Source organism: Heptranchias perlo, chromosome 27 (genome assembly GCF_035084215.1).
Source record: "Heptranchias perlo isolate sHepPer1 chromosome 27, sHepPer1.hap1, whole genome shotgun sequence".
Classification (NCBI taxonomy): Eukaryota; Metazoa; Chordata; class Chondrichthyes; order Hexanchiformes; family Hexanchidae; genus Heptranchias; species Heptranchias perlo.
In genome coordinates this window covers 34,568,535-34,585,315 of record NC_090351.1, presented here as the reverse complement: position 1 = coordinate 34,585,315, position 16,781 = coordinate 34,568,535, and the positions used below count along the sequence as shown (strand labels likewise).

The 16,781-nt window shown below is 45.5% G+C and overlaps 1 protein-coding gene across 2 annotated transcripts in view; it reads left to right on the top strand.

Annotated features, from left to right (window-relative positions):
• The window catches only part of etnk2 (ethanolamine kinase 2), a 62,161-nt gene that overhangs the window by 30,521 nt on the left and 14,859 nt on the right, over nucleotides 1-16,781 (top strand). For both annotated transcript variants that reach the window (XM_068007633.1, XM_068007632.1), the window contains exons 4-5: nucleotides 1,807-1,949; nucleotides 13,696-13,779. In XM_068007633.1, the coding sequence (XP_067863734.1) occupies nucleotides 1,807-1,949; nucleotides 13,696-13,779 (227 nt within the window). The remainder of the gene's footprint in view (nucleotides 1-1,806; nucleotides 1,950-13,695; nucleotides 13,780-16,781) is intronic.

Genomic DNA, 16,781 nt, shown 5'->3' with positions numbered 1-16,781 from the left:
TTCCTCACATGAGCCACCTGGTCTAATCCCACCCTCTTGCTCAATCCTCAATTCCCTTAATATTCCTCTTTCAAGGAATCTAATTCTCTTTTAAAGAATTCATGGACTTTTCTTCAACAATGGTTTGTGGCAGAGAATTCCATGTTCTAACTACCCTTTGTTTTATATAAAACGTCCCTTTAATTCTTTTTGTGATGATCATGAATTTGTGCCTTCTGATTACCTTCTCGTTCACCAATGGAAACCATCTACCACTATTTGCCTCATCAAAACTCTTCATAATCTTGAAAACCTTTATCACGTCACCCCTTGACCCCCCCCCACTTTAGTGGAATAAAGCCCTAACTTCTCAAGGCTTCTTCGACAGCACCTCCCAAACCCGCGACCTCCACCACCTGGGAACACCACCACCTGCACGTTCCCCTCCAAGTCAAGCATCATCCCAAATTGGACGTTTATCGCCATTCCTTCGTCGGCACTGGGTCAAAATCCTTGAACTCCCTACCTAACAGCACTGTGGGAGCACCTTCATCATGTGGACTGCAGCGGTTCAAGAAGGCGGCTCATTACCACCTTCTCAAAGGCAACCAGGGGTGGGCAATAAATGCTGTCTTTGCCAACGACACCCATATCCTGAGAATTAATATCTTTTTTTAAAAGTCTCTCCATACCTCATCCCGAGTAACATCCTGATGAATCTACACTGCAGCTTTGCTATTGCAATTTATATTCATCCTATAATGAGGTGCCCAAAACTGTATGGAATACTCCCAGCAGTGGCCTAATTGGGGTCTTTCACAAGTTCAGTGTTATCTGCTTGGTTTTATATTCCATTCCTCTATATATAAAACAGGATTTTGTATACCCTTTTTATAGTCTTAGGTACTTACACTGCCATCTTTTAATGACCTGTACCTACACACCAAGGCTCCTCTGCTCCATTTAAAATCTTACCATTTAGGGTATATTTTCCTTTCCCTCTTTCTACTTCCAAAGTGTATTACTTCAGAATTTTGCTACATTAAACTGCATCTCCCACCTATCTGCCCATCCTGCTAAGCCTACGTCCTCCTGCGGTCTTTTGCAATTTTTGTTGCAATTTGCTGACCTCAGCAAATTTCAATGTTGTTTCCCTCGACTCCTAAGTCCAGATCATCCATTTATATCCAGCTGGCTGCTGGATGTCCGACAGGTTTAATGGATAGCAATGAGGAGTGAGCACCCCATCCGATTTCCCCCCCCCCGCCGTAGCCTCTATCCCAGGAGCATTGAGGCCGACTGAGGTGTGCCCCCACCCCCTTGTTGTGCAGGTTAATTCACTGCTGGTGTTGAACCTGGGATCTTCCTTATCCGTACGGCTCAGTGCCACATGCTGCACCTACCCACTCAGCCACCATTAAAGCCAATGGTGGAAAAGCTGACACTGGAACCCATGACATGCTAACCCAAGAGCTGAATATCACAGTTAACACGAAAGTGAGGACAGTTTTATCACAAATAAAAGCACAACATTATACCAGTTATAAAGCAGCAGTTTCTAAAGAAATTTCTTTTTTCAAGGGTTTTTCAGTCTAATGGGGTTCAGCTGCCAACACCCTGAATGGGGGTAACATATAAGGAATGGCCATTTGGCAAGTACCCCCAGCATGGATCATACCCTTCATGGAAAGAGAGGAGAAAATGGACGGGGAGGGGGGGGGAGGGGGAGGGGGGGGGGGTGGCGGGGAGATGTCATGCAGGATCCCGCGGGATTCATCCCAGCCTTTGAGGGGGTGCCCTCCTAAACTGGTTTTCACTTTGCTTCAGGATTCAGAAGAAAGTGCCACCTCTGCAGACACTGGAGAAGGAAATGGCATGGATGAAAGACTACCTGTCGGAGCTGAACTCCCCCACAGTCCTTTGCCACAATGATCTCCTTTGCAAGAATATCATCTACAATGAAAAGGAAGGTGAGAATCCGGTAATAAAGCAAAGAAGTGGGCCAGCTGTCCCAAAGCCTGACCCACGTTTCTTTTTTTTAAAAGAAAGCATTCCGCCAACTGTATCAGTTTAGAAGAGTTAGGGCTGATCACTAACCTGGGGACAGAATTCCGAGCCAAATCCCGTAGATTGTTGCAGTTGTGCCTGAAAGCTCTGGCCAGAGACTCTGAATCGGGTCGCTAGTCTGACTGTCATTAGCTTCCCTCGTTCTGAGTTGGGTCGAGCTCAAGCAGCTATTGAACCCCAGATTTGTGCGCCCAGTGACTGAGTGTTTCTTCTCCTTAACTCGGTCAGCTTTATTTGTGAATATTTTCACTGGATTTGCATGCCTGTCATGATGATGTCATTCCACATCAAGAATTTATGAAGATATCGCGAGTAATATCGCTTATTATGAATAAGGGCCCCAAATCTTAATGAGGCCTGACTGGCTGGGCTCCAGCCTTTCATTCCTCGGTAAATAAAGGTCTGTTAAATATTGAACGTAGTTGAATCTCAGTCCTATGAGCATGATCACATCCTGCTTGCTGTATAATGCTCTCTGTTTCTTCCCACTTGTACCATATTTGCTCAGACTGATGCCCTTGTAGACAGTCGCACCCTCACACACTACCTGCTTTGTGCTGTCTCTACTTTATCTGTTTACCACACATTCACTCTCACACTCGTGGGCATCGTCACTCTGCAATCATCTGATGCTTTAATACAATAAATAATCTGTCACCACTGAGCCAAGTTATGCTCCAGCTGTTTACCCATCTGAAAATCCTATCATTTCACAGAAGTAAGAACAGGTCACTTTTATTATGATATTCAGTCAGTATTCCAACTAGATCTTGCCAATGAGAGATATCTTTGGCATTTAGATTCTGTGCCTTATCAGACTTGATTCCAAAAGCAAAACAGCGTCTGTGCTCCCTCCACATTATTGAACGACTGGGTTATCTTTGATCTCCGATAATGGGCACCCAGCCCTGGTCATGGAACTATGATTGGCTGCATATAGTGCTGGAGTTGTAATTGGGTGTGGGGCTGAGTAAAGCTGTGATTGGGTGTAGGGCTGACAGTGAAGCTGTGATTGGGTGTGGGACTGACAGTGAAGCTGTGATTGGGTGTGGGGCTGACAGTGAAGCTGTGATTGGGTGTGGGACTGACAGTGAAGCTGTGATTGGGTGTGGGGCTGACAGTGAAGCTGTGATTGGGTATAGGACTGATAGTGAAGCTGTGATTGGGTATAGGGCTGACTGTAGCTGTGATTGGGTATAGGACTGATAGTGAAGCTGTGATTGGGTATAGGACTGATAGTGAAGCTGTGATTGGGTATAAGGCTGACTGTAGCTGTGATTGGGTATAGGACTGAGAGTGAAGCTGTGATTGGGTGTAGGGCTGACGGTGAAGCTGTGATTGGGTATAGGACTGAGAGTGAAGCTGTGATTGGGTATAGGACTGATAGTGAAGCTGTGATTGGGTATAAGGCTGACTGTAGCTGTGATTGGGTATAGGACTGATAGTGAAGCTGTGATTGGGTATAGGACTGATAGTGAAGCTGTGATTGGGTATAAGGCTGACTGTAGCTGTGATTGGGTATAGGACTGAGAGTGAAGCTGTGATTGGGTGTAGGGCTGATGGTGAAGCTGTGATTGGGTGTAGGGCTGACGGTGAAGCTGTGATTGGGTGTAGGGCTGACGGTGAAGCTGTGATTGGGTGTAGGACTGTCATTGTATCTGTGATTGGGTGTGGGGCTGACAGTGTACCTGTGATTGGGTGTGGAGCTGACAGCGTAGTTGTGATTGGGTGTAGGGCTGACAGCGTAGTTGTGATTGGGTGTGGGGCTGACAGCGTAGTTGTGATTGGGTGTGGGGCTGACAGCGTAGTTGTGATTGGGTGTGGGGCTGACAGCGTAGCTGTGATTGGGTGTGGGGCTGACAGCGTAGCTGTGATTGGGTGTGGGGCTGACAGCGTAGCTGTGATTGGGTGTGGGGCTGACAGCGTAGCTGTGATTGGGTGTGGGGCTGACAGCGTAGCTGTGATTGGGTGTGGGGCTGACAGGTAGCTGTGATTGGGTGTGCGACCGACAGTGTACCTGTGATTGGGTGTGCGACCGACAGTGTACCTGTGATTGGGTGTGGGGCTGACAGTGTACCTGTGATTGGGTGTGGGGCTGACAGTGTACCTGTGATTGGGTGTGGGGCAGACAGTGTACCTGTGATTGGGTGTGCGACCGACAGTGTACCTGTGATTGGGTGTGCGACCGACAGTGTACCTGTGATTGGGTGTGGGGCTGACAGTGTACCTGTGATTGGGTGTGGGGCTGACAGTGTACCTGTGATTGGGTGTGGGGCTGACAGTGTACCTGTGATTGGGTGTGGGGCTGACAGTGTACCTGTGATTGGGTGTGGTACTGACAGTGTACCTGTGATTGGGTGTGGTACTGACAGTGTACCTGTGATTGGGTGTGGGGCTGACAGGTATCTGTGATTGGGTGTGGTACTGACAGTGTACCTGTGATTGGGTGTGGGGCTGACAGGTATCTGTGATTGGGTGTGCGACCGACAGTGTATCTGTGATTGGGTGTGCGACTGACAGTGTACCTGTGATTGGGTGTGGGGCTGACAGTGTACCTGTGATTGGGTGTGCGACTGACAGTGTACCTGTGATTGGGTGTGCGACTGACAGTGTACCTGTGATTGGGTGTGGGGCTGACAGTGTACCTGTGATTGGGTGTGCGACTGACAGTGTACCTGTGATTGGGTGTGCGACTGACAGTGTACCTGTGATTGGGTGTGGCACTGACAGTGTACCTGTGATTGTGAGGCTGGAGTTGTGAATGGGACTCTATGTTGATGTGACCGTGGGATGGTTATGGAGTTGTGATTGGTTGTTATGGGCTGTGGAGATTCGGAGCTTAGGTATGAAACTGTCTGTATGTGTGGGTTTAGCCAGTTTACATTGTGGAAAAGGCTAAGAATTGGCCCATTGGTCAGAGGAGGAAACGATGGACTAGAAGTTTATTGGGGGGAGGGGGAGGGACAGTGCACTGGCAAGCATGTCCTGTCAGTTATTTTCCATGTGTGTGTCCATGTGTAGGGAAATATGTTCCTTCATCTCTAATTTCTGCATAGTTTTCATTGTCTATGAAAGGAATTTCCCGAGTAATTAAACTCACCATTTTATTTTTCCACGTGAGAAAAAAATCCGTTTGACTAGAATTAGGAGAATTGATGATAAACGTTCACAAGCAGTAAAGAGTCAGAAATTGCATGGACGGTCAGGTGAGATTTCACAAGCCGATTAAGGAATTTTACACAAAAAATATTACAAAGTATTGATAACCCAGGAGCCTAGTCAATCGAAAGTGATCAAGGAGGAATGGATGATATGTTAGTGTGAGCCAACTGAGAGAGAGTGTTCCCATTAATTACCTAGGAGAGGACGAGTCCTTTTTACTGAGGCAGTCATTATTAATTAAATGCAAAATGATTTTTTGTTTTGCTCCCCCTCCTCACCTTCACTCTCCCTGCAGTCGAGGTGCCGGCAGCTGTGCAGTGCCTCACCTCATTATCCTTCATACGTGCGACCCTAGATAGTGAGCATGGCCAGGCTATTCACAGCCGAGTAAAGCCCTCTCCTCGTCTGCTGGTGACATACATGCAGCAATCGGATCAGGAGCAGGGGCCCTGGCTGATCTCTTTGGGTGCCAGCCTTGGCTCAGTGGGTAGCACTCTCTCACCTCCGAGTCAGAAGGTTGTGGGCTCAAACCTCACTCCAGAGATTTGAGCAGACGACTCAGGCCGACACTTCAGTGCAGTGCCGAGGGAGCGCTACACTGTTAGAGGCGCCGTCTTTTTGCTCTGGATTTTACCATTTTTGTTTTGTATAAGACCCTGTAACACTATTCGAAGAAGAGCAGGGGAGTTTCTCCCTCTCGGTGTTTGGCCAATAATTATCCCTCAACCAAGAGATTACCTGGTGACTTACCTCATTGCTGTTTGTGGGACATTGGCTGTGTGCAAACTGGCTGCTGCGTTTCCCTACTTTACAACAGTGGCTACGCTTCAAAAGTGAAGTGCTTTGGGATGTCTTGATGTAAATGTAAGTTCTTTCTCTTACTCCCTCTGTTACCCATTTGAGGCCAATTGTTGTGCTTGTACTGCCACCCAGCCTCACATCAGCTAACAGCCCGAGATAACAATTGAACCCGGAGCTTCCCTGGCCCGTGTGGCTCAATACTGAGTCACTGGGGGACTATGAGAGAGTATTTTAATCCTTAATAAAACCTAAGGGAAATGCAATTAATGTATGCATTGTTGCCTTTAAGATAATTTTGTTTTGAAGATCTGGCCTCTGATTAATTAATATTGTTTCTGCCGAATAACATTCTCGTTTGTTCTAAATGGCGATTCTTTTAGGGGCAGAAACTCTCTGTACGTCTCAATTGAGAAACCGACAAAAGGAGTTAACTTAAATGTGCAGTTTAATGTTGGAACACAATTATTTAGAGATGAGCAGGAAAAAGTGGGGGAAAAAGTATTTATTTTGTATACATTATTTTGCTGAACAGAGTCTGTGATTTTTACAATTTAGTAATTTGTTAGTTTTGTAAAAGAAAAAAAAAAGTAGAAATACGGGTAATTTGTATTCAAGTCTATATATTTAAGTTTTAGTCTTTTTTTTGTCAAATGACTGTATTATGACAGCGGTTGTTTCCACAGTCTGCAAACCAGCACTTACTGTCCCCTAGAGGACGCTGTACCTTGAAAAAAAGGGTGTGACCTTTAGCAAAGGGCACGGACGCTGCGTAACTGTGAGGTCATGATGTTACATCCTGCTGTGTCACAGGTGCTGGGGTAATTCATATCCCAACTGTAAGTTTTATTTTATTTGAGTTATTTGGCTTGTTTATGGAATGTGGGTATAAAGTACGGGTTTACTAATCTTAGCAATCAGTATATAGTACGTTTGCTACTTGGCATAAGGATTAAAGGGTTTTTGCTAATAGTGTATTGTGTTATATTAATCATGTCAAGCTACTGGACCCGCATAATTTGCAGATGTATGTTGTCCGCACATTAGCTCAAAATGCTCTAGGAGTTTCTATAATACTGAATTGTTTAGTGTGCTCTTTGTTCTCAACACCTTTCTACGTGAATTTTGCGTTGCACGAGGTGGAGGGCTCTTATTACTGAGAAGTGGAACACCCTCCATTTCAGTATCGAGCACTCCCGGGTCAGGTAAATAAGCATGGTTAGATGCAGAGTAAAGCTCCCTCTGCCCTGCTCCATATGCCTCCAACCTCCGAAGGGCACCGCACCAGTGTGGCATCTTTCCCCTTGTCTCACCAGAGTGAGATTGCCACTTTGTGCCACCTACTCCCGAATTGGGAGTAATTTCTTGGTGCTGTGCCCTGCTGGAAAGTGGACCGAGACTGCACGCTGGCGCAGTGACTGGAGAGACCTCACTATCTCCTGGAGGATCACTAAAAAAAACCATTAGATTTGTGACTTTCAATCAGCCTGGCATTGCTCCACACAACAACAACAACTTGCATTTATATAGCACCTTTAACCTAGTCACAAGAGCATAATCAGACAAAACATTTGATCAGAATAGGCTAGTAACCGGTCTACAATAAGCCAGCTGTAAAAGTCCATTAGCTCTAATGTTTGATTGTCAACTAGAGAAACATTTCTACATTTTAAATAATTTGGAAACGAAAATCTTGAAGTGTTAGAGAGGGGTGTTGCAACAACCAATCTTTCGTTATTTTGCAGTGCCTTGGCATATGTCCAGCTGAGCTTTGTATGCTGAGATTAAGTGGAGGCTTTCCCCTTCACCCATGCCCATACATTGTTACCTATGCCTATAAACCCTTGCATTTAGTTCTGCTGTGCACAGCCCTTCAACTATAGAGTGTCAGTCTGTTCATTCACTCAAAGGGTTTTGATAGAGTAAATAAGGAGAAACTGTTTCCAGTGGCAGAAGGTCGGTAACCAGGGGACACAGACTTAAGGTCATTGGTAAAAGAACCAGAGGCGAAATGAGGAGAATTTCTTTTACGCAGCAAGTTGTTACGATCTGGAATTCACTGCCTTAAAGGGTGGTGGAAGCAGATTCAATAGCAACTTTCAAAAGGGAGTTGGATAAATACTTGGAAGGGAAAAATTTGCAGGGGTATGGGGAAAGGGGCAGGGGAATAAGGCTAATTGGATAGCTCTCCCAAAGAGTCTGTGCAGGCACGATGGGCCGAATGGCCTCCTTCTGTGCTGTATCATTTTATGATTCTATGACAGGAGGTGCCCCTTTTGTTGGTCAGCAGCTGGCCATTACAGTGCTCCTGGGCTACAGAGTGTGGAGGCCAAAAACGATCAGCTCGAGATTGCTGTCTGGTTATCTGTTGGTGGGAAGCGGACGTGCGTGGTCATCCTGGGAGGACAGGATCAAAATCGCCTGTGATCCTCCACACAGTTGAATAGCCTGCCAACACTGACCGGAGAGGCACGTGCATGGTGAGGTACTGGAGGGCAGTGGGTGCCTTCAGAAAAAGAGGGAAGAGAAATCGAGGAAAACAAATCACAAAGAAATGATGTATAAGTTGCACTTTTCCACGCACCTTGGAAGAGAGTGACTTTTGACACTGGACTTGATCGTAGCATACGAGATTTCAAATTGAAGTTGCGTCTTCTTACTCCCATTTTATTTTTTCCATCCTCGTTCGTTTTGGATCCACTGCATGCCTGTCCTCTGGAACCCCCTGCCCAATTCCTCCTGCCTTGCCACTCCCCTCACTGCTTTCAAAATCCTCTTCAAAACCCCATCTCTTCAATCATGACTTTGTCCCTCCCAACCTACTTCTATTTTCCCCTCCGCCCCCCCCGCCCCCCCCCCCCGACTTCTGTTGCGGGATCTTTCCCCTACCCGAGGAGCACTATTGAAATGCTTGTTGTTGTTGCTCATCAGTGTGGATTCCAACATTATCAGGGTCTCACCACAGCATTCTTGGATGTGAGCATGCTTTTTGAGTTTCCATCCCGTTGTTGGAATTCAGGGCTTCTTTTTTGAGGTTTCTTTTTTATTTACACTTGAAATTCCTTAAATCCACTGGCTTTTGAAGTTAATTTTTCATGGGTTCATGCTCATTGCCCTCAAAAATGATCCGAGCAAATTGTCATGACTGAGCTGCTGTTACTCACTGGGTCGTCGTTACATATCAGCCCTGGGCATTCTCAAATTGTTCAAAAATGATTCATCAAGGAGGTGTCTTCCTCTACGGTTGGGAGGTTGTAATTACATTGTGACTCTTTGACATCGGCAGTTTCTATTCCAAATGCGGAGGTAGAAATTTATAATGCAAGTATAAAAATTAAGGACAGAATGCATGACTTTAAACAGTGACGGAATTATGTCTGCGTGCTCTGGTCCCATTATCCCCCCGGCCCTCTGGCCCCACTTCACCTGAAGGCCACACTTGATCTTGATTCCCTGTGTGCAGTGCCACAGGAGATCGGCAGCATCTAATTTTGTGGAGCATGAACAGCAGTAGAGCAGCAGGCTCTCTTGGGCTGCCTGGCAATTGATCTTTTAAAAATCCCACCTGCGCTACCAGCAGGTGAAATTTAAAGCAAAAAAAATTCCGGAGCCAGAGACAATATCTTCGTGCGTGCGGGTTGCTAAGTAACTTGAGTGCACAATCGCTTACGTTGAGGGCGGGTGTGACTGTTGGAATGTGGATCGTGTTTTTGAATGTGGATTACTCCCAATTGGTTTGGAGTGACATATTACAGTATAGTTAAACTGGGCAATACCCACTTATCCATCCAGCATGTATAACACTGGCAAATAACCGAACAAAGACCTGAAACAAAGTAATTGAGTGGAGGAGGATGAATATTATCACGCACGAGGGCATAACGCCACATTTACTGATAAATATGTGGTAACTGTAGGTATACCTGAACTGGTATTTTCCACAACACACTTACCCTCTTGAACCTTTGACTATTAACGAGCATGGCTGCTCGTTGACTGGTAAATGAGTCACTGCACTTCAAATATGTAATTCATTGAAACCCAGGGACATAGTGAAATGAACGGCGTGTCATAATTTTAATTATAACTTTAATAATTATGAAGTAGCAAAACTAAATACATGCTTCAAATCATGCTTCAGGGTACACGGAGGTCACATTTTACTGAAGGAATTTATAAAAGGAAGCCATTCAATCCTGGATTGAACACCATGTTGCTGCCACTTACTGAATGTTGAAATGCCGCAGCTAAAATGGGCAGAATGTCAAACTCTTGTTGGACTGTGGCAGGATCTGGGAAATTTCAGGCTCCCTGGGACGGCCATTTCTTAAGGTTTTCAGTCGACACACTTTGCTACAAAAACAAACACTTTCCGTCCTTTCCATTTCCCGCCATGAAAAATTAACTTCTAAAAGTTGATGTGGGTTCCATCGTTCATGTGACCAGGGCAATCCTTGATGCATCTTAGAGGATCAGAGAGAGACTTGCCGCTGCAATCAGCTCGCAATTGCACCCAGACAGGATAACTCGTCTGTAACATCGCAACGGTTACTGGTCTCAAACAAAAAAAACAAATAGCACTGTACACGGCTGCAGTAAACTCCTTAATGACCATAAATAAAGAAGCCCTGTAATAACAGCTGCATAGGCAAGGCCAAGGGTGGAGCTGAGTGACCAAAAATAATATCGACTGAAGCTGAAAAACCCCATCTCATGATGGGGGGATATATCGTACATCATCATTTACTTAAAAGTAATATGGGGTAAGATGATACGGTTGCAAATAATACATTTTATATATGCAGTGTGCACCATATTAGGTGTCAGCTGTGGCTCAGTTGGTACCACGTTCGCCTCTGAATCTGAAGATCGCAGGTTCAAGTCCCACACCAATCTTGAGCATATGATCTAGGCTGACACTCCCAGTGCAGTACTGAGGGAGGTGCCGTCTTTCAGATGAGACGTCTTTCAGTCGAGACGTTTAACCGAGGCCTCATCTGCCTGCTCAAGCTGGACGTAAAAGATCGGGAGAACTCCTCCTGATGTCCTGGCCAACATTCAACCTTCTACCAACAATGCCACCAAAAGTAACTAATTGGCTGTGAAGCGCTTGCGATATCCTGAGGATGTGAAAGGCACTATATAAATGCAAGTCTGTCTTTCTTGATAGAGACTGAGCAGCTTCACATCTTTGCAGTAATCTCTAAAAGGAGGGGGATGCATTAGGAGCTCTCGAGGGAACTCGGCATTCCAGATCCTGCATGGACTGGCTTCCAACGACAGCTACAGATTGATGTAACGTTCTTCCTTCAGATTAAGGGGGAAGATTAGCTTTGTTCGCTATTTATGGTAAAATTATAACGGTGTTCATCGCACCTGTGTTTGCGATTTCACTACAAATTACAAAAAGAGGAGATTTCCCCCCTTACCCCCCCATTCAAATGGGCTGCCTACAATCATCCAGGCAAATTAATGCTGTAATCGATCTATTATCCACGCTGCTGTGCAAACAGCCCCAACCTTCCTCATACCTTGAGGCCGTTGCCAGTCAGCGCTCTGTTGGTTTGGTGGAGTTTGCTTAGATGGTTGTGTCTATTGACACCACTGTGCTGCAAATAAAGAAAAAACTTATTCTCTCCACAAGGAAGTGGAAGGACAGTACTCGTTCAACACTTTGCTTAAATGTGTAGTTTGAGCCTGCTTGGGCAGCGTCAAGTGCCCCGGCAACTGATGTACCACCCAAATCGGAGACAGACCCTTCAGCGTCAACCTATCTCTTGGGCTTGTACTTTAAGTGACTTTCAGAGAGCTCCCACAAAGGAAAACTGTAATATGTCGAAATAGTTAACCAGTGAATTTTTTTTTCTATCCAAACACAAGAGCTGTAATTTCTTTACTTTTTATTGAAGGCTCAGTAAATAAAATGATTTTCACCACTTCTGCATGGAGACCATTTTTTCTTCAGCATGAGAAACCAGTTCCTCCTTCAGGTTAAAACTAAAAGGGTCACAGTGTGCTGCGGAGTGGCAGTACGTTTCTGCGTGGTCACTTTCTGGAATGTTCTGGTGGTGGAGGCAGATTCACTCGTGGCTTTCAAAAGGGAATTGGATAGGTACTTGAAGGGAAAAAATTTGCAGGGCTACGGGGAAAGGGCGGGGGAGTGGGACTAGCTGGATTGCTCTTGCAGAGAGCCGGCACGGGCTCGACGGGCCGAATGGCCTCCTTCAGTGCTGTAACCATTCTATGGTGCATTTTCATCCTGAAAATTCTGATATGCTTGTAGAAAGGTGCTTGTCTTGTGACAAGGAATTCAACTGTAAAGAAACCATGAGATACGCCATGGTTTCAATTAACGAATGGCCTCATCCTGTGCTGTACCTACTCTGATGCTATGATAATGCCCAATTTGTTGCTATTTCTTTAAGATATTGTATGATGCAGTCTTGGGGGGGTAGCTTTTATCTACCATATATTGCTTCCAAATCCTTGAAACGGTCTGTGGTTGCATCATAGTGATAAATCCCCTACAGATGTATGACTCACAGCAAATTAAAATTTGTCAGAAATTATTTGAGAATTTTTTTCAACATACCTCCTGTGCCCACCTCCTACATTCAGTTTACTCCATGCATCTTTCCTGACCTGAAGGTAGTGATTCCTGCCAGGATACCATCCAATGGATGGCAGGAGCCCTCCCTTAACTCACTCAAGTGGCCTTTCTACATCCATGAGTCTAGACAGTCATTGCCAGCAGAGCATTCAGTCATTGGGGAGGGGGCTTCAAACTGAGCCGAAGGCTGTGTAGAGATCTGGTTTGGAGACCCTGACATCCGTATTTATTTTTCTTTCTTTCTCCTTTCTTTCTTTCTCGCCCTCTCTCTTTTTTCCCTCTCTTTCCCTTTCTTTTATTTCAATTTCTTTCTCTTTCTCTGTTGGTCTCTTTCTCTCGGTCTCTCTCTTTTTCTCTCGGTCTCTCTCTTTTTCTCTTGGTCTCTCTCTCTTTCTCTTGGTCTCTCTCTCTTGGTTTCTCTCTCGGTTTATCTCTCTTCCTCTCTCCCGGTCTCTATCTCACTCACTGTCTCTGTCATTACTTCAGTTGTAATGGCTCCTTTGACTGAGATTCTCTAACTCAGCAGAGACCTAATTTGTGTTGCTCAGTGCCACACTGTTTGTAAATGAGACAAGTGACATTGAGCCATTGTGAGGGAGGAATTTCAAATGATGTGTTGGACTAACACAGGTATTACATTCTACTTCAGCGCTCAAAATTTTTTTTTTAAACATGGCATGTTCTCAGGAGACCCTTCCCTGCAAATAGGCATTCTGGTTATTGTGAGCCAATTCATTCTGGGCATGTTCAGCCCATTGTGGTCTGGCAGCTATTGCAAATGTAGTCAAAAGGAACAGTGGACTTGGAACAATTTTGTTTTTATTCTTAAAGCAGTTTGCACAGGAATGAGACCGATGGGAATGGAGGGGCAATTTTATAATACAGTTGGTAGTGCGTCTGAGCAGAGCTTACCTCTAAACAGAATAGTGTGAATCAGGGGAGCAGTGTCTGCTTCATTTAAAACTCAATTTAAAAATTAACTACTTCATAATGTGAGCCCTTGCCACATGGTGCAATGGATTTAGACTGTCTTGTGATCTTGAGTTGACATTTACTAATTCTGGTTACTTATTTATCAGGTTGGGTAAAGTTTATTGACTACGAGTATTCCAGCTACAATTACCAGGCCTTTGATATTGGAAACCATTTCAATGAATTCGCAGGTGAGTGTTTCATAACCAGCAGCCTCTCTAGAGCTAGGGGTGATGTCAGGAAGCTCTTCTTCACACAAAGGGTAGTGGAAATCTGGAACTCTCTTCCCTCAAAAAGCTGTTGAGGCTGGGGGTCAATTGAAAATTTCAAAACTGAGATCGATAGATTTTTTGTTAGACAAAGAGTATTAAGTGTTACGGAACCAAGGCGGGTAGATGGAGTTAAGATACAGATCAGCCACGATCTAATTGAATGGTGGAACAGGCTCAAGGGGCTGAATGGCCTACTCCAGTTCCTATGTTCCCCCCCAGCTCACCTTGTGAATAAGGTTATAAATGCTAGAGCTGCCATTATGTGTATCGCCATTTTGATGCTCGCTGCACTCTTGCGTAGAAGGCGCACCTGATACGGAAGTGTGCCACGGGGCACGAGATGGACAGGGTGTTGGAGCCCTGATTGTTGAATCCCAGAGACTTGCTGCCCTGATGGTATGTCAGTAAGTGGACTGCCCAGTGTGGAACTGAACCATTGCAGACCAGAAAGTCTTGGGGTTCGATTCCAGTCTCTGCTCAGTTAGTTGCTGTGAGTCATGGGTGTCACTAGAGAGTGTTACACTTGGCCTTGGTGCCCCTCAGCTAGGGAGGAGAATAACAATTACGTCCAAGCTCCTGCTGCTGCTTGCTTTCTGGTGCCTGCTGTAGGAAAGTCCTTGTGGGGGAGTCGAAAACTAAGGGTCATAAATATACAGAATGTCTATTGGCACCACTGTGTCAGTCAGTGAGTTGGAGGTAGAGCTGGACTTCTGGCAAGACTCACGGCAAACAGTCTATTTTACAGCAGAGTCTGTTTAAACAGCGCACTACAGCAAATGGTCTACAGAGTCTATTTAAAAAGAGTCTCCACGAACTACAGCGAACAGAACTCATGACCGAAACTGCAGCAACTTCTCCCGATAAAAGCAGGGTGATTTCTCCAGCAAAATGCAGTGAGTGGAGGATAGTTACATACAAATTATGTGCGTAAAATCCATCCCAGTCACTTACAGCAGGTGTGACTGACAGGGGAATTCCCCCATCATCTCTATTCTGCCCGGTAATAGTGGTCTCATTATATGCAGCTATAAATATAAGATAGTCACTAATAAATCCCATAAGTAATTCAGGAGAACCTTATTTACCCAGAGAGCGGTTAGAAAGTGGAACTCACTACCACAAGGAGTAGTTGAGGCGAATAGCATAGATGCATCTAACGGAAGCTAGATAAACACATGAGGGAGAAAGGAATAGAAGGATATCCTGATAGGGTTAGATGAAGTAGGGTGGGAGGAGGCTTGTATGGAGCATAAACACCAACACAGACCAGTTGGGCTGAATGGCCTGTTTCTGTGCTGTACGTTCTATGTAATTCTATGTAAAATAGACCTGTGGACCTCATACGAGGGCAGAACAGGGTTCCGTTGTGTCTGTGTTCACACGTAGTGAATGGGCAGTTGAACGAGTTACTAGAGGGCAGCTGGAACCCATGGAACCATTACCCCTGCAACAATCTGCGGCTCCAAGAGAGCAGGCAAGAAAATTGGGAGGGGAGAGGCTCATTTTTTTTTTTGAAAGCCTGAACCTCTCGAATTGGTTTCAGATCCTGTCCAAAGAGAGGGCAAAAGTTCTCCTTCCCCAGGGTCTGGATGGTGAACTCTGACCTTGCACATCTGGGTCTGAAGCAGCTCAGGCCATTGGGGCCTGGTTCGCCTGGTGGGGATGGTATGGTAGAGTTCCCTACGCATAGTTTTTTCAAGGCCTGTGTGGTGAAGGCCCCACCAAATTGATCTATAACCTATAAAATAGCAGAAACTGCTGCCTGACTCAATCTGGCACCTCCCACCTGTACACAACGCTCACACGTTTTGTTTAAAGTTCTAAAATAGCGATCAATATAATCTCCAATTGACGAAGACAGGACATTGCACAGTGAAGCACGAGTAAACAGGCCAGCATCTTTACAAAGAGAACAGACGGATTAATATTATCAGTTCAGATGAAAGGTACGCGCCTGAAATGCCTCTTCTCTCTGCAGATGCTGACGGACCTGCTACGCCTTTCCAGCATTTCCAGTCGTTAATCACAGAATCTTACAGCACAGAAAGAGGCCATTCGGTCCATCATGCCTGTGCCGGCTCTTTGAAAGAGCTATCCAATTAGTCCCACTCCCCTGCTCCTTTCTCCACGGCCCTGCAAATTTTGCCTTTTCAAGTATTTAACCAATTCCCTTTTGAAAGTTACTATTGAATCTGCTTCCACCGCCCTTTCAGGCAGCGCATTCCAGATCATAACAACTCGCTGAGTAAAAAATAAACGTCTCCTCATCTCCACCGCCGGCTTTTTTTGCCAATTATCTTAAATCTGTGCCCTCGAGTTACCGACCCTCCTGCCAGTGGAAACAGTTTCTCCCTATCTACTTTATCAAAATCCTTCATAATTTGGAACACCTCTATTAAATCTCCCCTTAACCTTTTTTGCTCTGAGGAGAACAACCCCAGCTTCTTTAGTCTTCCCATATAACTGAAGTCCCGCATCCCTGGTACCATTCTGGTAAATCTCCTCTGCACCCTCTCCAAGCCCTTGACATCCTCCCTAAAGTGGTGGCCAGAAGTGATTGTTGGACTGTTTTTCTTTCTGAACTAAGTTTCTGCCACTGAGTCCACGTACGTACCCTCGCCCTCACTGTAAACCCTTCTGCCCGTAATCACGGTCACCCCTCGACCGTTGCCGTCTCTCGTGACCTCTCTACTCCCACGGTCTCTACCTAAGACAAGACCATCTCCAACCACTTCCGTGTACCCCTCACCACCCACATCCTTCTACCCACACCCCCCCCCCCCACCGACCTCCAACCCCATCTTTGAGTGCATTTATCTGGGGGTGCAAATGGGTTTGTGTTTCAATTGCTTCACTTGTGCCAAAGCAAAAGACTGGGAAATAAAAAACATGAGCATCATGAGCGTGGATGTGTACTTGTA